This window comes from Gossypium hirsutum, chromosome D10 (assembly GCF_007990345.1).
Source record: "Gossypium hirsutum isolate 1008001.06 chromosome D10, Gossypium_hirsutum_v2.1, whole genome shotgun sequence".
Classification (NCBI taxonomy): Eukaryota; Viridiplantae; Streptophyta; class Magnoliopsida; order Malvales; family Malvaceae; genus Gossypium; species Gossypium hirsutum.
Window position 1 is genome coordinate 8,932,207 of NC_053446.1, and position 23,993 is coordinate 8,956,199.

Consider the following 23,993-nt stretch of genomic DNA (forward strand, 5'->3'; position numbering starts at 1 on the left):
AACCCCTAAACATTATTTAATATTATATAATTTAAAATATATTAATTAGTCTAAACCCTAAACTCTAACCTAACACCGAATCCATAAACCCTAAACTTCTAACCTTTAACCTCTAACTCCTAACCCCTAACCAATAAACCTTAAATCACAACCCTTAAATCAAAATTCCTAATTCCATAATCTATAAACCTTAAAATTGTAACTCTTAAACCGGCCCTAAATCCTAAATTAACCATATATATATACCTAAACTATAATGATAATTAAATTAAATATTTTAAAATTAATACTATCGTATCTTTTACAATTATATTTGAAATTATTTAATATATAATTTAAAAATCAATCAATTATGTACCCAAAAAATTTTAAAATTATTTTAAATAATAGTATTTTAATTTCTCCATTTTTAACAAATATTTTTCTATGTTTTTTTATTTCAAATTATTTCTACGTGTCATTATTTCAAATTTATCCATTTTTAACAAATATTCAATTAAAAATAAATTGGATTTTAATTAATATAAATAAACAAATTACATAGCAAATAGATAGATAAAATGTTTTTGCGGCGCTTCTTCAAAAACGCCGCTAAAGGTACGAGCATTAGCGGCGCTTATTAAAAAACGCCGCTAAAGACCTCCGCTAAAGACCTGAGAATTAGCGGTGCTTATTAAAAAACGGCGCTAAAGACCTGAACATTAGCGGCGCTTATTCAAAAACGCCGCTAAAGACCTGAGCATTAGCGGCGCTTTTCAGAAAATGCCGCTAAAGACCACAAAAACTCAGAAAACGGTGCCGTTGGGCTTAGGCTTTTTGCGGCGCTTTCCAAAAAACGCCGCTAATGCTTATTTTTAGCGGCGTTTTTTAAAAATCGCCGCTAATGATCGACCTTTAGCGGCGTTTTTCCAAAAGCGCCGCTACTGCTTGATTTTTAGTGGCGTTTTTTGTCCAAACGCCGCTAAAGGCGCCGCTAAAAGCCTGTTTTGGTGTAGTGTTAGCATATGGTTTGCTTTCTCGTGTGCAAGTATTACATCTTGAGATCCTGAGAAGTGATTCCAACATCTGTGAAACGATCCCCGATTCAACAATGTTTGTAAAGTTCTCTTTTGCTTAATATATGGCATGTAACTAGGGTTTAAGCCAATTTTGTATCTCAAATGAACATTTTGAGAAATTGTTGGTAAATGTTAACTTAGTTTACCATTTTAGTATGTTTCGGTAGGGGCGAGTAAAATTCAATTCGACTCGAAAAAATGAAAAAAATTGAATTTTAAATTATTTGAATTGAGTTAGTCGAATTAATCGAGTTAATTGAGTCAACTCGATTTTTTTTTTCAAATTTCAAGTTTAAATTGAATTAAGTTTTCGAATTCGAATAACTCAAATAATTCGTATAAACCAAATATTAAACCACCCTAACCCCTCGGGTTTCTGCTCTACCAACTATTCTCTTCAATTTTTTTACTTTCCTTTTCTCTTCAATTTTTTTTTTACTTTCCCTCCCCCTTTTACTCCCAAAAATTAAAATCTCCAAAAATCTTTTATTTCTCCCCCTTTTCCCCAAAAATCAAAATCCTCTTATTTTTTTCATCAATTGCTTTTATTTGTTCACTTCAATTTTTATTTGTATGTTCATTTTTAAAAATTTTAAAGAAAAATATATTTTTAAAATATATATAAAATTAAAAAAACACCAAAATAACTTTTCAATTTAATTCGAACAAATATATTTGATTCGATTCGAATTCCATTTCACTGGACTCAATTAGAGAAAAGTTCAAATCGAGTTAAGATAATAAAATAGGATTTGTCAACTTGAAATTTTTTCATTCGATTCAATCGAATGCTCACCCCTATGTTTTGGCATGAATGCAATTGGTGTAATATAGAATTGGTAGGTATTGAAAGGTTTAGGTTTTGATTCAGGAGTTTCAAACTTGTACCAAAATGGACCATTTAGAAATAGAGAGTTACGTTGCGACGAGACCAAGTCAGTATGTTGCGTTGCGACGAGGAACCCGTGATTTTGAAAATATTATGATTTGGTCCTAATTTAACATTGGGTTAGTAAAAGAGCTTTCGTAAGCTTGTATAAGACCTGAAATTGATTACATATCGGATTATACTCTTATTTTACTTATATTTGAATGTGTAATGGTTTTTATTCGAATATAATTTGATTGTAGTTGCTCCGACAATGAATATGACACCTTATAACTTGGACCTAACGATCGGGTCGGGCAATGGAATGTTACAAAAAGTGAAAAACTTTTGACAGAGATTTACCATTTTTCTCTAAAGAAAAAATTCTTTCAAGATGAATGCATATCAACTATTTTTATTTTACTTTTTCCTTTTCCTAATTTTGAAATTTTTAAAAATTTATTTATTTTAATATTTTGACCGTTCGAATTGACAGTTGGATTAGTTGAATCATGAATCAATAGTTTGGCCAGTTCGACCACCGATCTAGTTTTAAAAACCTTACTTTTAAGCTATAAATTAGGGATATTGGGACTATTTTCCTTTATATATATATATCTATATATATATTCTAAGCTAGTATAAATATGCTTCTAAATTGAGGGATAATTAAGCAAAATTTTCAGAACATAAACTCTTATTTTCTCTTTTTCTCCTTTTCTTTTCTTCCTTCCCTTTGTGCTGCAAAGTTCAGTAACAACCTCTTTTCTCTTTCTTCCCTTCGATCTCTTTTTGATCTACACCACTGAAAATTCCTAAGCTTGTGACAATTATAATACTCCACCGTGGCTCTGTCAAGACTTTGTTTGCCTCGTTCCCTTCCACGTCTTCATCTTCCATTACCTCAATCCTTTCCTCCAAATTGATCTCCGTGAGAAATCTTTAAAGCATGTTTTTCCTCAACATAAAGCTTATGTGTTGTTCATGCACAAGCAAATTGCTTTGCAGCTCATCAGTGGTTAACATGCTTGCATCTCTAGACTCCTTTATGGAGCACACAACATGATCAAACTTAAGAGTCAGGGAACACAATCTTTTCAACATCTCCTTTGTTTTCACCATTTGCTTTTATCTTGTTAACAATGGTAAGAGTTTGAGCATTGTACTCATTCACAGTTTCTTTTGTCTTCATGTGAAGTACCTCAAACGCTTTGTGAAGAGCTTACAGATATGCACTCATGTGAAGTAACTTCATGGTATTTTTACTGATACATATACTCTTGTGTAGTCCTTCACTACCAATATAAGACTTGGTTTTATTTTCCATTTTCACTATGATTTTGGTTGATCATGAATAAAATTTCGCACTTCAAAATCTTATTTCCATTTTATGCTTCCTTTACCTTATTTTTCTAACATGAAAAACACAAACCAATTGTTTTCAATGACGAGAAATGAATAGACTATGCTTTCGATTCAAAGGACTCCTCAAGAATGACTTCCATTGCTATAGTATCAACTTGAATGAGAAGGTGTTACCAAACACCAAATCTATTACTCTGCAGCCTCATATAAACTAGGTGTTATGCCTTCATTTCTTGTGCATTCTTGGACAGGCTCTGTGTTAAAAATGAGCTAACGGGCACCAAGCTTCGGACACCCCTCAGCAAGCGGCAGATCCAGATTTTGAACAGTTCTGAATGTTCTTGGAACCATCTTATCTACATACAGTGTTCCATCCAAATGATCACACTCATGCTGCAGTATACGTGCTTGCCACCCAGAGGCATCTACTTTGATAGGCTGGCCATCGCGACCGAAACCTGTGACCTCAACATCAAGATGTCGCTCCACAACTGCTCTGAATCCATCAACACTGTAATATGGCAGTAAGGTAACAACATGAGGCTTCAGTCCCAGATGATATAAAGCTGCCTAAGCATCACATTGACTAAAACCATCGGCTACTCTTTTACGTGCCACACAATTGGTTAAGTTCTTTTAACAGATGCAACTACTAGTAAACACTATTCTGAGATCTAGCATTCGAAAGTTTTGGTACGAGAGGAGTTGTAAGCAGCAAAGAATTGTGGGGATTCATGATTACCATCTTACCTCAAACAACCTTCAAAAAATAGTGCACTCCTATTGCTTCTCTTTTTAAGCTTTGGATTTATTATGACCTGACTCAAAACAACTAATAAGTAGTGAACAAATTCTGGGATTAGTACGACTATAAATGTCAATTCATTTCGAGTTTCATATGTTCTCGATTCCAACATATATTAACATACCAGAAGATCGAAAGGGCGTCTGTCCTGCGCTTTAATCTCTTCCTTGGGCGCATAACTAATGTATTCTGTTGTATCCTCTAATACTATGATCTGCAAAATATTTAAAACAACATTAGCATCATAAAGTGTATGCTGAGTTCATTTTTAAGATGTACTGGTTAGGTATATGTTAAATTTTAAGCCATAACATATAATAGCAAATATTCCATTAAAAAGACTCCCTTCGGTGAGTGCTTTCCATCACCTTCTGTTTTATTTCCTAAAACGTACTTCATTGTCATAAGCCACTCATAGAAAACAATTTTGTGATTAATTAGAAAAATGGTAAGATGCAACATTATTCATTCTATATAAATAATTATAATAATTATTTCTATTAACTGCACAGAATAGACTCTAAAATAATAATATATGCTGGTTGAGTCTTAGCTCAATTGATATCGACATTATTGTCAATGTAGAAGAAGATGAGTTCAAACACGCTCACACTTCTCGAAAAGATTAGTCTTCATGGACAGAAAAAAGGATAGGGGGAAATTTTGATCACACAGTCAACCTTTTCTATCACGGCCCCATTTGTTTGCCCAAATTTTACTTGTTATAGAGAAACGACCTTTATACACCTATAATAGCATGTTGTTAATGGAGAGATAATCATTGTAAGCTTATCATAAAATTTATATCGTGAATTTCCGTCAAATAAAAAAAAAGTGAGGTTTAAATTCACAAAAAAAGAGAGAATCAAATTAACAAAATTAGAAGTAATAATATATGTAGGGATGTTCAGTCGGTTAACCGACCTGAAATAACATTAACCGAATTTTCAAAATTTTTAACCGTTAACTGAACTGAATTTTTTTCAAAAAAATTAACCGAACCAAATTTTTTTCGGTCAGTTAACCGAATTACCCGAATTAACTGAATTGAATCACTACATAATTAACAACATTACATAAGTCTTTGAATTTTATTTTTATTTATTAAATTGTTTGTTTAAACTTTTAGACTTTAGTTTTAGAATTTTATTTTTATTTATTAAATTATTTGTAATTTTTATGATTGGGTTGAGTTGAATAGTTGGGTTTGGATTGGGTTTAGGTAAATAGTGAACCTATTTATATATTATAATTTTATTTATTAATTTTTTCGGTTAAACCGAAAAAATTCGGTTAACTGGTTTTGAACAAAATTAACTGTTAACCGAAAAATTAAAAAATAATCAGCCGACCCCCGACCGAAAAAATTTAGTTAACTGACCAATTAACCGAATTCGGTTGGTTAATCAAATTTTTTCGGTTTTACCAAATTTTACACACCCCTAAATATATGTGCATGTATTATTACTTTTATGAACATTTTATTTTACATTTTTTCTCATGACTATTTATAAAATTTATAAATCTAACAAGTTCAATTAACCAATATGAGTTATCAAATTAAATTAATTAACTTATCATAAGTTTAATTTCAAAGTCATGGTAGAATATTTAATTAATGGCTAAGATTATTTTCATTTCACAAAATATGATTAAAGTGAAATTTAGTCATTTTATTAAAATAATATTTTAATTAATACCATAGAAATGGTATTATAGAAGTAAGAAAAAATTATAACATACGTAAGGAGGCTTTTGGTTGAAATGTTTGTTTTTTCAGATTTATATAAATCTAAAAGAAGATAGTAAAATTTAGGTTAAAATGTGGCATAATTTTTAAAAAGAATATAAATGTAGCGAATGAGTATTTACTAAATGGTAAAATAAAACTAATAAAAATCCAGAAATGGAAAGTTTCGAAAACTAACTCGCAAAGGGATTCCAATTTGAGGGGCAGCAAGACCTACACCTGGAGCCATCCTCATAACCCGAACCATATCAGCAATTATATTCTGTATCCGCTCCGATCCAATTTCGCCCGGGTCAACCTCCTTGGCCGGTTCATGCAAAACCGGGTCACCCGCTTTAACTATCTCAGGCAAGCTCGTTTTCTTCCTTTCTCCAAGACCCAGAAACCAACCCGCTTTGCTAACAACCGAGGAAGACAGAGGCCTTCGGGACGTGAAGAGTGGACCCGGGTCTGAAAATGCGGGTCCGGAAACGGGAAATCGGGTGGAAAGATATAGAGAGGCTAATCTGGTATGGTTGAAGTTGAACGTGACCGGGGGTAGAAGACGGAAGGAGAATTTGTGAAGGAGTTCCATGGTGGGCAGTGGGTTTAAGATGAGTTTCCTTGAAGTTAAAGATTAATGGCCGTTTTGCGCATTATTATTGGGTTATACGATTGGGCCCTTGATTTGAGCTTGTTTTGGGCTCCATTTAACCTTTAATTGAAGAGAAAAGTGAAGATATTTTTACTTGATGTAAATATGATTAGATTATAAAATTTCAATTATTTCCTAAATCATACACCTTTAAACTTATTTCTCATAATATACACCTTCACATTTGATTATTCACTCTCTTGGGATTCGATAGAGGATAATTTTGGTAAAATTATTATCGAGACCTTTGTATTAAAAGTTAGATTATTTTTTTCTCTTTATTCAAAAATAGTAAATTAATTTTTACAGTTAGATTAAAAAGCATATTGGTCATTTTGTTAAGAATCCTATCAATTTCTACTTGAAGTGACTGAGGAGATAAGTAGGCAGCGATATCTCATGCTCATGCTGATGTGGCATTTCTCAAGTCATAAAATATTTAAAATTTTAAAAATTCTAAATATAACTAATTTTTATTACTTATTTAAAAAATCATGTTCAGAATGAACCAAGATAAACAGTTATTTAGGATATCCACATAATTTTTCAAATGATTATTAGAATTATTAAAAATTATAAAATATTTAAATTAAAAAAAAAGAGTAAATTTTAATTTTAATTTAAAATAAATGACCAAAATTAAAATAACCCTCGCGAAACCATAAATTCAAAATAATAGAATCTATAACTTTTTTTTTTTGGGTGAACAATATTTATATTTCACACCATTTACTTTAACCATATTCCCTTAAATTTATAACATATTTTCTCGTATTGACCCACTTAACAGTAGACAAGATGCAAGGCAAACAACTGTTTAAAACAAAAACTTCCACTTTCATTAAATTTTACATTATTTTTCTAGTTATTTGTCATTTCAATTTCTTTATATTTATAATAATTCCTTGTAATATTTATTAAGTAATTAAATAAATTGTAACTCGAGGATGATAATTAATTTGCAATTCTAATATTTTTAGTAATTTTCTATATTTTTATAACTTCAATAATTATTTAAAAAAATCACATCCATGATGAATTTGGAAAGAATATTTATTTTTAGGATTTTTAAAAAAAAAATATTTGCTAACATATCAAAATGCCAAACATCACAAGGTTGGCACACCGTGTATTGTTGCCTACTTGCTCTATCAATCACGTCATCACTTAAGGATGTTATTTTTAATGGAATGACTAGTTTACTCTTTGATCTAACGTATAAAGACTAATTTATTAATTTTTTGAGTAAATCTAACGTTTAAAGACTAATTTATTAATTTTGAGTAAATAGAATAAAATGCAATTGATTCTTAATATTGAAGTATCTATGATACTTTGACCGATAATTTCCACTTACAAGTATTAATAAAAGGATTAAGGAGGGGACAAAAAATATATTTTAAACATTATAATTAAAATTAATACATATATCAAACTATTTTTATCATTCGAATATTATAATAAAAGATTTTTAAATATTATAATTAAAGCATGTAATGCTATGGTTTTAGTGAAAATTTATATAAAAATATATTTATAGAAAAATTATGTAAAAATTTAATTAGACTTTGGTTAAAATGGTAAAGGTTGATGGTTTGAAAACTTTGGTATTTTAGGTTCAAGTCTCAAAATGCGTGAGATGTTTTAGATTTATTTTATTTTTTATTGATTTTATTAAAAATATTAAAAAAGAAAATTACTCTTATAATAATATTTACTTTTTAAAACAATAATCTATAAAATTTATGGTCAAGTCGATATGCCATTAACTTGTGAGACCAATTCAATTAATAACTTAATAATAATATTGCTATACCCTTGCTATATCACCCATCGTCGAACCATAAACCTTGGGATTAAAGGAAAACTCAACAAAGCTAAGCCATATAGTCTCACTAGAGAATAGCCTTGCCAAAGTGTTGTGTCACATAAGGCATATCCTACATGATTTCGAAAGATATGCCCAGAAGAGTTCATGTCTTTGCTCTGTCTAGTCCATTTAAGTTGATTCCAATAGTGCCTCAAGGCTAACATCGGTCACTCTACCTTTTGTTCTTAGGAGATAGAATGCTTTATGGCTGGAACCAACACCAAGTCGACATTCTTCTATAAATACTCTTTTAGCACCAGGGCAAAGACACTCACAAAAAAAAACATGAGACTAAATACATAGCGTACACTCTATTTAGATACAACCTCAACACCTCCAAACCATCACCCCTAATGTCTTTCCACACCACCTATAGTGCGAACCACTTTCACTTTAGTGACTCTTGGCACTTTTTACGGTGTAAATTATCACTCTTGTATTGTCTTACACTTTATATAACTTAATTGTTATAGCCACTATAAAGGCAAGATAGAACAAATATATGTTTAAAAAAACCATTATAAGCATAAAATACACATGATTTAAATATGCAAGTGATTTTCTAGAATCCTAGATCATATCTATGAAAATCAAAAGGGAAAAAAACATTTATACAATGTTATAAAATTAGTAAAATATTTATAAAAAATTAATTTTTGTTATAACAATTAAGTTATACAAAATGTAAAACAATACAAGGGTAGTGGTTCACATCGTAAGGGGTGAAGAAAATTGTTAAAACAAAGATAGGTCATATTGTAGGTGGTGCGAAAAGACACTAAGGGTGAAGGCTTGGAGGTGCTAAGGTTGTCTATGAGCAAAGTGTAAACTATGTATCTAGTCTCATGTCTTCTTATGAAGGAAGGACTATATGGCGTGAGTCCCAGCCCTCATTCTCTCAATCTCCTACGTATAAAGGGTAGAGTGAAAAATGTCAACTTAAAGGTGCTATTAGAGTCAACTTGAGGAGATTGGACGGAATAATCGTTAGATCCAAGTTGCTAATAAAAATTTTTCCGGTATATCTTTTGGGAATTTATGAGCCCATCTTATGTAATTCAATGCTTTAAGGAGACTATGTTTCAGGGGAATGATATGGCAAAGATTTAACTAATTTAATCATTCATATTAAAGTAAGCATTTTCCTTGCAAATGCATGTGTAGCATTGTACGTTCTAGACATTTCCATCCTTCTAAATATTCAAACAAAGTGAATGATCTCTCTAGAAGATTTAACTTGTATTACTTCATTTATTTTTGAATGAGACTTTTTGTAATTAAAAATGATTGGAAGAGTAAATAATATTAATATTTAGTGTATAGGTGCGGAATCGAAATCAATAGAATCAAATGAGTAAAATTAAAGAGAAACGTCCTGTTTGCCACTTGCTTTTAGGGTTTCTATTTCTGAGTGGAATTAGGGCGACTTGAGGCGATGGACCTAATTTGTATTAATCTTTAATACGCGCATCTCCCTTTCAATTTTATGTCATTTTCTTTCTGTAAAACAGGTATATATGTGTCTAAATCATAAGCTAAGGTCATCCCTAGAAATTTCTAGTGGATTTGTGGTCAATTAATGCTCCTAAAGTTTGATTCCTATAAAGTGTAGATGCATGCTCTAATCAAATCCAACTTCCATTACCATTTCATATAAAATTAATAATAAAAATTACTTGAGTTTGTTGAGTTCATTACGAGAAACAACTTAAAGCTAAAAAAAAAAAGAAAGAAAGTAAATAATAAATACAAGAGATTATTTAGATAGTTTGAATCCAATCTTAAATCTCTAAGATTATACGGTATGAAGGATGATTTAAACTTTAAGTTGAAGACTTTCTTTATAAAAGTGAATACATTCACAAACATTCCCCTCAATAAACAAATTAATCATCTCTTAATTCCACATACAATACAATAAAAACAAGCATTCAGTATATAGAATTATAGAACTTCATGTGATGGTTTAATGGTGAAAGGTATTCACCGCCAGTTTTAGGTGTGACTTGGGTTTGAATCGCACTAATCGTATTAATGGTTTGGGTTTTATCCTGTTATTGTAATTCACCAAATATATATATATATATAGGGTTGTAATTCACTATGGCTTAGGCTTTTGAAAGAGTAATATAAACCATTTTCACTCAAAAATTGTTAGGACTTTTAAGTAAAAAGCATTTCCCTTGAACAAGGGAATCGATTCCAAGCTAAAACAAAGCAAAGGAAATGTTTAATCTCCTATTTTTAGGAATCCATCTCATCATACTTGAAATACAAGTAAATTAAATAAATAAACAAAGCCTAACAATAAAAGTCCAAGTAAATTAAAAATGATTGATTCCTTAAGGTAGGGATCTATCATTTTTGACATAAACAAATTTATTTCCAAATAATAATAAATTTATTCCAAACCATTCAAGCAATTGAAAACATAATCTTTTCAAAATACAATTTTGTAAACGGTAAACTATAGCAGATATTAGTTAATACGAAAAAAAGTTATAAAATGATCATCCAATTATTTAATTGACTTTTTTCATCATCAGCGGGTTAATATAAAAAGTCCAAGATAATTGGGTGACAAAAAAGATAAAATTAAATAATTGTTTTATAACTTTTCATAATTAGATGACAAAATCAACCAATAAAATATACACACCTATAATATTTTAATAAAAATGGTGGGATGAAACTTAAAATTAATGTGAACTGATAAAATCTGACCCTTTACCTATAATTCAATCAACTACAGGAAGGTGCAAGTTAAGACACAATTATTTCCCTATCCCTAAAATTAAAATGATAGGTGTGACTGACAAAGAGCAAATTATATGGAATAAAATTAAAATCCTAACATGGGCGAAACCAATTTATAGTCGTACCCTAGAGTTTAGGGCACCCCATATGGAATACAGCTTGTCCTTTCTCATAATTTAAACTTACACATGTGCCATATATATTAATACGCCCATACCACTTTAATATCTTACAATTCTTCCCCTTTTTTTATTTATTTATTTTTGCATACACTTAATCTACAATGCAAAGGATTAGGCAGTTAGGCATAGATGCCATAAACTTCTACTAATTGATGTATAGAAAAGCATGTTCATATTCTTAAGTTGTAAGTTTAATTTGATTTGTCGGCTGGAATGCGTGTGGGTAAATTATATGTTGTGTTTTGCAGTCAAATGCCAAAAAATTATAATATAAGGGTATTAATCATTATTGTATTTTTACTTTTTTTTTAATTATTATATGTATATAATGGTAAAATGATAATTTTATTTAGTGAAGTAGGTTAAAACAATTCAAAAAAAAATTCCATTCAAAAAAATTATCTCTAAAATATTAAAATATTTGGAAAATTATTTTTATATATCTTCTAATTATATTTAAATAAAATATATTATTAAACAATAATTAACACTCGACCAGGGCATTTTGAGATTTTATGGTGAACCTCGATTTTTGTTAAAAGTGCATCGCTTCACCAAGGTGACAATTTCCAAAACTTTTCATCGAGATGTGTTGAAATGGGTACGATGAATCCAATTGGTTCACGTTTGGTGTTTTTCATAATTCAAATTAAAATTGAAATTTTATTGAAATGATAAAAAATATTTAAATTTAATTATAAAACCGACTTCCTAAAATTAAAATTTGTGTAAACAAAAATAAAATTTAGTTCAACTTACCCAATCCAATCCACTGTATGTCTTCTTCTAGCACACATATATATATATATATATATATTAAAAAAAAGTTTTGAAATTTCTAAAATGGCGTGCCCATGCATCAAAAATAATGTAAGATGGAATCTCGGCCTAATAAAAATAACTCGTCTTTTATTTGACTTTTTGGCTTTAAATACGGGGTGGTAACCTCTTAGCATGGCATACCATCACCCTCTTCATCAAGCAAAAAAAAAAAAAAAGCACCTTGAAGATTACAATGAAGAAGAGCTCCATGCCTCATCCTTACCACAGCTCCAAAGTTGCAGACCCTAATGTTAATGGTGATCATTTGAAAGATAACAGAGGCGTCAGGTCCAACGTGACAGAGAAAAAGTCAGCTGCTGGTGCTGCCACTAATAAGCTGGAGAAAAAGCCATCCGTCGACATAAACGAAAGTGCGGAGGCCTTCATCCAGAAATTCAGGCACCAGCTTTTGCTCCAGAGGCTTGAGTCCATTGAAAATTATGAGAAAATGTTGGCTAGAGGACTCTGATCATCGATGCACTGGTATTCTCTGCTGGCCAAACATATTTCATTTGCTTCTTTTAACTTGTATACTCTCTATTATGATTTACGAATATGGATATGAAGTGCTGAAATGATGATCATGTAAAAGAATATTATATAAAATTCTTCATATTATTTTAAAAGTATAAATAAATACAACCATTTCCATATTAGCTGCTCACGAATGTTTGTAGTGGTTTTATTATGCTCCTTATATGATTGGGTTGTTTCATTGAGGGACGGAAGTTTTCTGGCTCTTCAGTAATTTGGTCTGAAAGGAGAAGTAAACAAATTGTGCGCTTTTTGATCTTATCTGGTTGGCCTTCTTTGTTACAAGGCAACTTCTTGGTGTTTCATCTTTTCCTTCCAATTAGGATGTTCTTTTGACTCTTCAACCCAATGTCATTAGATAAAATCAAGTTTATGGTTGAGAATGATGCCAAATATGATTCTTTTGCTTATTCAAAAGGACATCACGACCCACTGAAACTGACTCCACTACGCATCCAAATCAACTACTAGCCTAGCTTCTTTCCTCGTCCTCCTTCATTCTAAAGGACGGCATTGTTTTTTTTATAGATAATTTCAAAAATATTTATTTAGCCGATTGAGTCTTAACTTGATTGGTATCGATATTATTACCAGTGTAGGAGAGCATGAGTTCGAGTGCGCAGAAACTCATTATCCTCCTATTTAAGGGCATGGATTATGGTAGTTTTGAGTATTGTATCAAAAAGGGTAGATATGACAAAATCTACAATGAGATTAATGTTCAAAAAAATATTTATCTACAATCACTTAATTCTATCCTTCAACTTTATAAAAAAAATTTATTTTAGCTCTCCATTTATTTTGTTGTCTTTTATAGCCCTTAAACTTGCATTGTGTATTAAATCACCCCAAAATTGATGAAAAAGTTAATGTTTATTAACTTTGCTTACATCGCATCTACGTTGCAGTTCACATGTATGAACATTAGCAATTAATTGATTTTGAAATTTAAAATATTTAAAATATATATTTATAAATTTTATACTTTTTTTAATAATTTTTAATTTTTAAAACATATTTTCATAAATTTTTTGAAGTTTTTAAATTTTAAAAAGTTAATTAATTGCCGATGCGATATTCATGTGGCATTCCACGTATATGTTATATAATCAAAGTTAACATACGTTAATTTTTTCATCTATTTTAAAGTGATTTAATAAATGATACAAATTAAAAAAATTAAAAAATTAAAAAATTAAATAAAAAATTTAAAAATATATTTTTTAATTCTAAAGCAGATTACATTCCATTTTTACTGTGAGTAAAGCATAATTTTAGGCTTTCAACAAAATTGTAATGGGTTTGATGTGCATGAAGCACTAAGTTTTTTTCACCCGATTTTAGGTTTCGAATCGATTACTATTTTAGGTTCTCAATCTTTTTTATTTAACATATATAAAACTAAATAATAATTATTACTAGATCATAATTTTCAAGAATCATACCAAATAATAATCAATCTATCTATATATATAAATTTAAATCACAATTAAACTTAAAGTTTTATGTGTATAATTGCACCAAATCAAAGTTTATATATTCAATTGCAGATTGAATCAAACTTCATGTATAATTTTGAGATTTATCCCCTAAAAATATATTTACAAAATCATTTTGAAATTTAAATTTATAAAAAAAGCTAGCTATTTAAAACTATTTTTCAACATACAATTGGCCGTGCCCCAACATGTGTGTGTCGAGGCTTGGGAAGATACAATATGAATGTATGAATATGATGTATGGTATTTGCAAGCATATAAGTTAAATTGTAATATAGTTAAAAATGTTACAACAAAACACTAAAAAGTATTTCGAAGATCGTATCCAAAGGAAGCTTGCCTAAACTAAATTGCAAATAATCACACTACTAGGTCTAAATACTACTTACTAATTATATTATGGCAAAGTAAACAATAAGAAGATGATCTAGAATAACATAAAAATAAATACTAAAATAAATAATCGAATTCCAGTGAAATTAAGCAAGTATGAGATTAATTCGCATCCATGTTCATGATTAACTTCAAATTCACGTTTTTACAAATTAGCTAACGATTAACCTAGTTAATACCTTTTTGTCTATAACTAAATTAATTTATCAATTTAACCTACTTATCTTTGGACCTGATAGCTTAAATCGGGATAGATTAAGTGGTGCTAAGTAGACTATCCTTTTGACCTCATCTACCTAAGTTACTTCTTAGGGTTGTCAATCCTAAGGTTTAATATCACTTAACCTACGTCAACTAATTTGTGGTAAACCCTAAATCCTTAAACAACCAATCCCACTTCTGCTCATTAATCTTTTTAGGGTTCTTATTTCATGGCCATGCTAGATGCAATTTTTCCTAATCAAATTTTAAACATTCAAATCAAATGTAAAACAAAAGAAGGGAAAAGAGAAATCTAGATCCGTAGATAATTGCTGAAACTTTAATTTTCAAACCCCTCTTGAACAGATGTTGATTACAATGCGATTCAAGCCAAAACTAAAATAATAAAGTAAATTGCTAAAAGAACAAAACTTAAACTTGAATTGAAGCAAATAAATGTTTGAACAAAAAAAACTGAATTAAAAACCCTAAATCTAAGAAGAATAAAATTGCAATAATCCCTTGAAGCTCTTCTAATTGAGTTTAAAGTACTAATATTTATAGTGTCGTTGTTAGATGACCAAATTAGGTCAATTAAAATCTATTAAACATGTTAATTTCTATTGTAAGGACAAAAAACACCCTTGGTTGCTGGATAGGCCTCGTCAAACCGGTGTTGCAGCATCCTATGGCTGTTGTCGCGACATTGGACTTCGAATGAAACTCCTCTTGGTTCGAAGTTGAATGTCGCAACATTGAATGGTTGTTGTTGTGACATCGATGGTTGGATGTTCCCTTTAAGGTAAAGTCCTATGAGGTGACACCTTAAAAGAGGTTTAATGTGTAAGACTAAAGCTCAGCTATGAAAACCAATAGAGTCCGCCAAGACATTAAATATGGGGTTACGAGGTGTAAGACCATAGCTCGACTATAGCAACCAATAGAGTCCGCCAGGACATTAAACATGGGGTTGCAAGATGTAAGACCATATCTCGACTATGGCAACCAATACAGTCTACTAGGATGATAAACATGGGTTCAGGTTGTGTAAGACCATAGCGTCAGGTGAAGTTCGCCAAAAATGTTGGGATGGGAATATGACAAAACGATGAAAGGAGATCGAAGTATGATCCACTCGGAGAGTAACATAAAAGGATGAGTACAACATGTTCGAGAATGCAGATAAACAGGGTATCCCAAGGATCCACCAAATTTCGAAGATAAGAAGGGCTAGTAGGAACATATGAGAATGTAGGTAAGCTACTGATGAGGGATAACTATGTAGAGGTATGAGTCCACAAATTTTAGCAAGTAAATTGAAAGTGGGGGTGATAGTGAAATGATCAAGCGGAACCTAAATCTAAGGGTTCGCGGGTAAAGGTTAGCAAGGAACGAGTAAGTCTGTTGAGGTTTACTTGGAGTTAATAATGGCTCGAACATATATGTAATCATATAATTAATAATTAAAAGCTTATCCAGAATATTTCAAACACCACTATCGGTCATATCACATTTCGCCTATTCGACTAATAAATCTATTATAAACAACAAAGACCAATTATGTACATAAAATTCCCATTTAAAATTTACTCATTTTACATGTAATCATTATATTTTAATATATGTACCTATACCAACCTTATAATTACCAACATTTATAACCATTGGGCTGAACATTCCATAAGCATTTATATGATTTCATAGTATATCCACATATTAATATTCAATTACACAAAACTGTTAATCAAGCTGTATATAACTTCTTGTTCATCAAACAAATAAAGTTACTATTCATATGGTCAATTTTTTTCAAACTTTAGCCGAATATAATTTTATTTTATTTTACTAATGTCACATTTAACAATATTCAACATTTTCATACCAAACATACCAACACCAAATCCTATATATATATACATATATATATTAGTATTATTTATTCCCCCAATTGATCAAAGATCATTTGTAAGGCCAATTCTATAAACAAGATTCATTATGCAAATAACCAATTTCAACTATCCTATAATCACAGTAACTCAATATACAACTTTCACATAGTAAATGATAATCCAAATTTCAATCTCAATTACCACATATAAAGACATTAAATTAGCATCTCAACCATTTACGAAACTTAGCCATATCATCAACCATAATATTTAATCAAAACATGAAACCATTCATAACAAAATAAACAAGCCATTTTCGTGTGGCTTATTATATATACACACTTCATTCAAAAAATATTTATATATATTTATATATATATATATATTCAAAAGATAGTATAGCCTATACATGCCATAGATTTTATATTTAACTTTTATAAATACCGATGAACAGACGATAGTGTGATTGACTTTGCTGATGATTCCCGAGCCCGTAACTAGCTTTCAAAATCTATAAACCGAAGAAAACACACAAACACCATAAGCTATCATAGCTTAGTAAGTCATAATCAAATAGACAATTCAATAATGTTAATAATTCGATAACAAAACCGAAAAATGCAATCATATTCATGTATATATAAATGCATATAATTCACAATTATAATATCACCTAAATTTACCATTTGGCCGAATATAGGCCTTCATGTACTAGTATACTTTCATTTACCTCATATACCATTATTTATTTATTTATTCACAATCGAAGAAACCAACCTACCTTGTTATCATGCATTATTCAACCATTTCCTACTTGATCTATCATGTACTAAATAATTGTTCGAGACCATAATAAAGTTGCACAATTTGTGCTCTTACTCATCTAACCAAATTGCTCCCGGTATCGCACACTTAGTGCCCGTTATTCAACATCTCCATTTTAATTTCACACACTTAGTGCCCTTTTATTCAACCCCATCATTTTAGTTCCGCACACTTAGTGCCGTTTACATAACTATAGCTATCCCATACTCGCACACTTAGTGCTAATTATTAATAAATCACATTCACATCTATTTCTACTTTCCGAAAATAATACATTCAACTATAAATACATATTTTTTTGCATACTTTTATTTCAGCATATATAATTAATATTTATTCAGAAATTATGACAACTATTTGATTATAAACTTACCTCGGATAGCGATAAACCGGAATGAATCGATTAATTGACGACTTTATTTTTTCTCCCGATCCAAGTCCGATTTCTTTAATTCTTGATCTAAACATATTCAAATTTAACTCATTCAAACATAATTTCATCCAAAAACACATAAATGGCTGATTTACCATTTTGACCTAAATATTTAACATTTTTACAATTCAGTCCAAATTGCACAAAACACAAAATATTTCAAATTAATCACAATGTAGTTTGGCCAAATATTCCCTAGCCCCATATAGATCCTTGCATGTCATTTATTTCACATTTTAGTCCCTCAATTTAATATTTCTTACAATTTGACTCAAAATAATCAAATTCATCAAAAATTCAAAAACATACATTATAATCTATCGCATATATTTTATTTTCTACTATCAACCAACAAAAAATCACAAACTATCATCAATGGTACTTCACAAAATCATCATAAATTCCAAAAATTAAAACATGGGTTTTGAAGAACACGAAGCAACGATTTCAAAAACATAAATATCATCAAAAACCAAACAAAGAACATACCCAAAATTGATCTTCAAGTTGCCGAACCCTCAAACTAAGAAAATAGCTTATTTTCTTTCATGCATTCGGCCATCAAGACGAACATAATGGCCATTTTATGTTTTTATTTTATTTTATTTCATATTAATTAACTTTTTCCCATTTTACCCTTAATGAAACCATTAAAATTTATTCATTTAACATGTCCACTACCGTCCATCATTTTAATAATGGTTAAATTGCAACATAAAGCCTCCTTAATAAAAGAACAACCACTATTCAGCCCTTTTAAAACTAACCTCTAAATTTTTATTTTACGCGATTAAATCCTTTCATTTAATCGGACACTTAAACGATAAAATTAAAATATGAAAATTTCACACAAGAAAATTCACACATAATAGACACAAAAAATAATATTAAAATATTTTTCTAATTCGGATTTGTGGTCTCAAAACCACTGTTCGACTAAGGTTTAGAACGGGCTGTTACAAGAACGGTGACTTGGACTAGAAAAAGTGTTAAAGTAGAAAAATATTAAGGTTAATCTAGTATGGGATAAACAGATTAGGGTAAGGATTTGAATTTAAGAACATAAGTGAATGTCAACTAGTAGTAGGCAATGAATCTTATTTCCCAAATGTGTGATTGATTCTGAGAGAGTATATCAACCAGAGTATAAAGGAATCTGAGGTGAGGTAGAATCGGGCTAGTACCATAGAGGACGATTTTCGTAAAGGTCAAGTTTATGTATAAGAAAGAGAATAAGTCTACCAGTGATGAATCGCGAAAAAAGGGTAAGGTGTTGACCACGCGGAGAAATCCAAGAATTGCTAAGGGTAGACAGGGAGTTGAAGTCTCTGCTTAAAATTTTGTCTCTTAAAAATTCAAAATTTTGCTATTGCGTTGTTTCGCAGAATATCGCTAAGTTCAGTTGAACTTACGTGCTTACTACTTGTTTGCAGAACAAGTGTTGTGACTAGGACACTAAGTGTAGGGACCAAGCCAAGCGTCATCGATTCTAAGGGTTTAACATGGAAGTCGTATATGCATATAGAGGGGCTCCTAGGCCATGCCTCAAGGATTAAGTAGAAGAGAAGAATTTAAAGTTTAAATTTAGAATTGTAAACACTGTTAAGTTTTTAAGTTAAAAACTTTTAGAAGATATGTTTCTTAATATACTTTAATGTGTAATTTAAACGTTTAAAAATGTAACAAGATTCAAATAAAAACTACCATCGAGCTATTTGGGTCTTTGTATCATTCAGTACTCGAACTTGTTAATTGGGCACTGCTAAACTGACTTTATTAATTGCTATATTAAATTTAATTAAAAATTAATTTTAGTTTCCTCAAATTTTTTAAATACAGTTTACTAGTGAGTGACATGTCAGATTCTGATTGGGAAAATTGTTTTTGGACAAACAATGTTAAGTTTTGGGGTTAAATGGGTAGACACAATAATTTGAGTACTCAAATTGACCAAAAAGTTAAGTATGTATTTGAAAAAATGAGAATAGTTTAGAGGTAAGTTTTGAATTAGCCTTTTAAGAATAAGACAAAAAATTGGTGTCCCGATTGTAGCTAAACATGTACAAATTGTCAAATTAAAGCTCTGGACATACGTGGATTTGATGCGTTCTGAATTGTCATATCTCGTCAATAATTTATATTTTCTTAAAATTCTTGATTAAGTTATTATAAGTTAATTGAACATTATTAATTGAAAAATAATTAAAACATAATTCTTTTTTACAAAAAAAATTATTATTTTGAGAATGTTTATTTTTTATATATATAAAAAATATAAACATAACCCACAATAAAATTAAACCAAAGATATTATTATTTTTATTCAATTTTAATTGTTCAACCAAATCTTTATTTAACTTTTTCTACCGATACCAACTTAATTAAGAAATGATTCAAAAATTATTATTTTTACAAATTAAATTATATTATTATAAAAATAAAAACCCAATTATTCAACTTCCTTATTTCAAATAAAGCTTTATATGATTTTTAATAAATATTAGTTTTCTAAATTATAAATGTATTTATTTATAGCAGCGACGAACATTCTCGAAAAAGATAAACTATTATGGGTAACATACATATCACATGACAAAGTTGAAAGGGCAAGATAGTCATAGACCGGTCATATGGGTTGTACAGTGAAGATTTTTTCGACAAGACGCCATACTAGGAATTGATATTTGATTAACTACTGAACGCATGTCATCTTAGTAAACAACTTGATCTAATTATACTTGGGCAAGAAATAAAAAAAAATAGAATAGTAATTTCTTCCCAACAAACTGATTCATGTGAATGATGAATAAACTGGCTTCAACTTGTCCATTATATTATAATAGACTTGTGCAATTCAAGCAAGAAAAGGGACCATACATGAAACCCACTTCTAAATTAATTGAAATGATCACTTCCCTTGGGATCACATTGCATCGTCTTTATTACAAAACAAGTAAAAAACCAACCACATACTTAAACAGGGATCATTACAGAAACAAACAAAGCAGATAGGGTGGGTGGTTTGGTTTTATCTAGTGATCTCCATTAATAAACAGCTAATTAAATGAAAGAGGATGAGGTTGTGTTGCGGCTCCTACTGCTGAACCACTTGCTGTATCTGCTGACGCTGCATGTGTTGCAGATTAAGTCGGGAGCATGAACGAGGCATCTCACCGGCTAGTGGGATGACCGGTAGGTTATCACAGTTGCATATCTCGATCATGAACCCATCTGGGTCATGGAAGAAGAGTTGTTCAACGTAGATTCCACCTTCTTCCACTATTGCCCGTACGTGTTCCAGTTCCATTTCCTTCAGCTTCTTCTCCACTGCTCCCATGCTCTCACACTGAACATTTAATTAATTACTTTGATTAGTGCATACATCATCACCATTTAAAAAAAAGGGTTAAAGATGATGCATGGTTGGTAGGTTGTCATGACATCTATGGTTTTATATTAAGAAAGGATCAAATATTTACTAGAAACGTAACATGATATTTTGCTTTTTTTGCTTGTTCGATCCCTTGGCAGGTACATTCTCATTACTAAATTACAAATAGGTAGGTCTGTTAGGATTATATGCTCAACTCAAGAGTATTCAAATTGAAACAAAATGTATGGACGGGTTGTGGGACAAAGGATGTAGGTTTAAGCATACCGAACCCAATTAAAAATCGAGCTCGATATTGAGCAAAGCTTGATATTGATCTTGAACTCAATTGAAGATCGATTTTTAAACGTGTAAACGTGTGTGAGCCTGACAAACTCAAGCTCCATAACTCAAGCTCCATATTGATCTTGAACTCGATTGAAGATTTATTTCTAATTGTGTAATTGAGCTTGAATATTGACTTGATATTGGTTTTGAACAAAGTATTTTTAAGTTTGATTCTCAAACTCGATTATTGAAAAACTGAGCTTAATATTGAACTCAAGCTAGATATTGATCTTGAATTCAATTAAAAATCTATTTTTAAGATTGTGCTCCATTCAAGGTATACTAAAAACAATAACTTTTAGAAATAAAAAGTAAAAAAAAAAAGAAAGTCTTTTTTGGAGTTCACATTAGCACCACTGTCTCGCATCCCTACTATAGACTTATTAAAAGATTAATATAATGAAGTCCTAAGAACAATTGAAGAGAAACAGAGTAGCAATTTATATGCGCCCTATATTAATCTGTAGAGAGCAGGATGTTGTTTCTTCACACTTAGATATTGGATTAGCCCAAGGAGGAATAAAATAATATGCTGGAATGAAAAGAATTGAAATAACCTGGAAAGAAATGTGATTATCCTTGGGATTGATTTCCTTTTTCTTGGGCAAACTCTCTGGATCCTCCGATTGCAGGAGATGTATTCCAATTCCGTATCCAAACAACCTGCATCATAACCCACTCATATTATATACTGAAAAATCAACCCAAGGTTTCTTGGGAATTTCATCAAACAAATTAAGCTTGACATGAAGAACAATTTTATTTCTTTTTGGTAATAATTACCATGCCCCATTAAAGTCAAATGATCCAGGTCTCCTGATTGGAGCAAACCCAAGAATATCCTGATAAAAGTTCATGGATTCCTCAACTGATCTACACACAAGGGAGATGTGGTTCAAAGATTTGAGGTGAAGAGGGTTTCCCATACTTTCCTTCATTTTCTTTTCTTTGCAAATCACAAAGATAAAAGATTTCGACTGTGTATGAATCGGAGAAAAATATAAAGATGCGAGAAACAGAAAGCGAATGATTAGCCAAAAAGAAAAACCAAACAAATTAGAGATGCAGAGTGCCAATGAAAACGGCAAGTGCGGTGAGAGAAGCGAAAGAAGTGGGGAGTTATAAATAGAAGGAAAGACGGAATGAGAAGGCTTTATAAGGAAGCCACGTGTCTTTAATGAGATTACTTTGACACGTAGACGTCACGTGCTGACTAGGATTACAATCAAGAACCAAACAGTGACACGAAAAGATTCGAGTAAGACACGCAAGGTGTTGAATTTTTTTGTTTAATGCGTTGCTGTCACTTGTCAGACTTTGGTGTGTTGGAACTTTGCTAAACGTCTTTTTTTCCGCTCAAACCTTTGTCGGAATCTTTTATTTTTATTATTTTATATGATGCAAAATATTAGACTTAAGTTTCATCCACCACTGATCTCTCCTTACTTCCAATTAATTGTTATAGAATAAAAAAACATCGTATTTTATAATAAATTAAATAAATAAAATTATACTTTTGTTAATTAATGATTAATTAATGTTTTTTTAAATATTATATGTTAAAATTATGTTAAGTTTGATAATAATTAAAATATATGGAAATTATCCCCTTATTTGGAGTCTAGTCTCCAATAGATCTGTCCATGGGCCGGGTCGGGCCAGGTTGGGGCCGGGTCCACAAAAAATTTTCAGCCCGTTTACTAGGATCGAGCCCGGCCCGACCTGAAATATGGGCCTGAGATTTTGTCCAGGCCCGGCCCAAAGAAAAAATATGGGTCCGAGCCCGGCCCGGCCCGGCTCGTTTTTAATTAAAATTAAAATTAAAATTAAAATTAGTTTTTTTAATAAAATTAAAACTAATTGTTATTAAAATTAATTGTTAGTAAAATTATCAAATTATTAATTGTTAATTATATTAATTGTTGTAATAAAATCTAACATTTGATTAGTAAATTTATCAAATTATTAATTGTATTAATTGTTGTAATAAAATCTAACATTTGATTAGTAAATTTATCAAATTATTAATTGTATTAATTGTTGTAACAAAATCTAACATTTGATTAGTAAAACAAACTTGATGTTTTATTATTATTATTTTGTAACACTAGTCAAGGAAATGAAAGTAGATAAACTTAAAATAAAAAAAATATTATATTTTAAAAATAAAAAAAATATATTTAATATTTTTCGGGCCGGGTCGGGCCGGGCCCGGGCCAAAAAATCTTGCTCGAGGCCCGGCCTATTTTTTAAACGGGCCTAAAATTTTGTCCAAGCCCATATTTCGGGCCTATATTTTTACCCAAACCCTCCCATATTTCGGGCGGGCCGTCGAGTCGGGCCGGGCCGCCCGGCCCATGGACAGGTCTAGTCTCCAACCTCTTGCCCAA

The 23,993-nt window shown here is 30.6% G+C and overlaps 3 protein-coding genes and 1 long non-coding RNA gene across 4 annotated transcripts; 1 reads left to right on the forward strand and 3 right to left on the reverse strand.

The window, feature by feature from the left end:
- Nucleotides 1–3,286: 3,286 nt before the first annotated feature.
- LOC121222374 (peptide deformylase 1A, chloroplastic/mitochondrial) lies at nucleotides 3,287–6,510 on the reverse strand. The gene is made up of 4 exons (XM_041103048.1): nucleotides 6,025–6,510; nucleotides 4,221–4,310; nucleotides 4,042–4,109; nucleotides 3,287–3,802 (listed from the first exon to the last, which is right to left on the reverse strand). Exons 1-4 carry the CDS (start codon nucleotides 6,418–6,420, stop codon nucleotides 3,562–3,564), a joined length of 795 nt encoding a protein of 264 aa, XP_040958982.1. The 5' UTR covers nucleotides 6,421–6,510; the 3' UTR covers nucleotides 3,287–3,561.
- A 5,723-nt stretch (nucleotides 6,511–12,233) lies between these two features.
- LOC121222375 (uncharacterized) lies at nucleotides 12,234–12,764 on the forward strand. The gene has a single exon (XM_041103049.1). The coding sequence runs from the start codon at nucleotides 12,305–12,307 to the stop codon at nucleotides 12,578–12,580; it is 276 nt and encodes a 91-aa protein (XP_040958983.1). The 5' UTR covers nucleotides 12,234–12,304; the 3' UTR covers nucleotides 12,581–12,764.
- Nucleotides 12,765–16,881: 4,117 nt separating this feature from the next.
- On the reverse strand, nucleotides 16,882–18,445 carry LOC121222376 (uncharacterized). Its single transcript, XR_005919615.1, has 3 exons — nucleotides 18,375–18,445; nucleotides 17,826–17,912; nucleotides 16,882–17,138 (listed from the first exon to the last, which is right to left on the reverse strand). It is a non-coding gene; the product is annotated as an uncharacterized lncRNA (long non-coding RNA).
- A 2,240-nt stretch (nucleotides 18,446–20,685) lies between these two features.
- On the reverse strand, nucleotides 20,686–22,726 carry LOC107943856 (uncharacterized). Its single transcript, XM_016877672.2, has 3 exons — nucleotides 22,387–22,726; nucleotides 22,161–22,266; nucleotides 20,686–21,231 (listed from the first exon to the last, which is right to left on the reverse strand). Exons 1-3 carry the CDS (start codon nucleotides 22,539–22,541, stop codon nucleotides 20,980–20,982), a joined length of 513 nt encoding a protein of 170 aa, XP_016733161.2. The 5' UTR covers nucleotides 22,542–22,726; the 3' UTR covers nucleotides 20,686–20,979.
- Nucleotides 22,727–23,993: the final 1,267 nt, after the last annotated feature.

What these genes read in the sequence shown, in the direction of transcription:
- LOC121222374 (XM_041103048.1), bottom strand. Translation starts at nt 6,420, where the DNA reads ATGGAACTCCTTCACAAATTCTCCTTCCGTCTTCTACCCCCGGTCACG. An exon ending in AAATTGGAATCCCTTTGCGA is followed by an intron (nt 4,311 to 6,024) that starts GTTAGTTTTCGA and finishes AATATTTTGCAG; the next exon opens with ATCATAGTATTAGAGGATAC. An exon ending in TTTTTTGAAGGTTGTTTGAG is followed by an intron (nt 3,803 to 4,041) that starts GTAAGATGGTAA and finishes GCCATATTACAG; the next exon opens with TGTTGATGGATTCAGAGCAG.
- LOC121222375 (XM_041103049.1), top strand. Translation starts at nt 12,305, where the DNA reads ATGAAGAAGAGCTCCATGCCTCATCCTTACCACAGCTCCAAAGTTGCA.
- LOC107943856 (XM_016877672.2), bottom strand. Translation starts at nt 22,541, where the DNA reads ATGAAGGAAAGTATGGGAAACCCTCTTCACCTCAAATCTTTGAACCAC. An exon ending in TTTGACTTTAATGGGGCATG is followed by an intron (nt 22,267 to 22,386) that starts GTAATTATTACC and finishes GTTATGATGCAG; the next exon opens with GTTGTTTGGATACGGAATTG. An exon ending in ATAATCACATTTCTTTCCAG is followed by an intron (nt 21,232 to 22,160) that starts GTTATTTCAATT and finishes TTAAATGTTCAG; the next exon opens with TGTGAGAGCATGGGAGCAGT.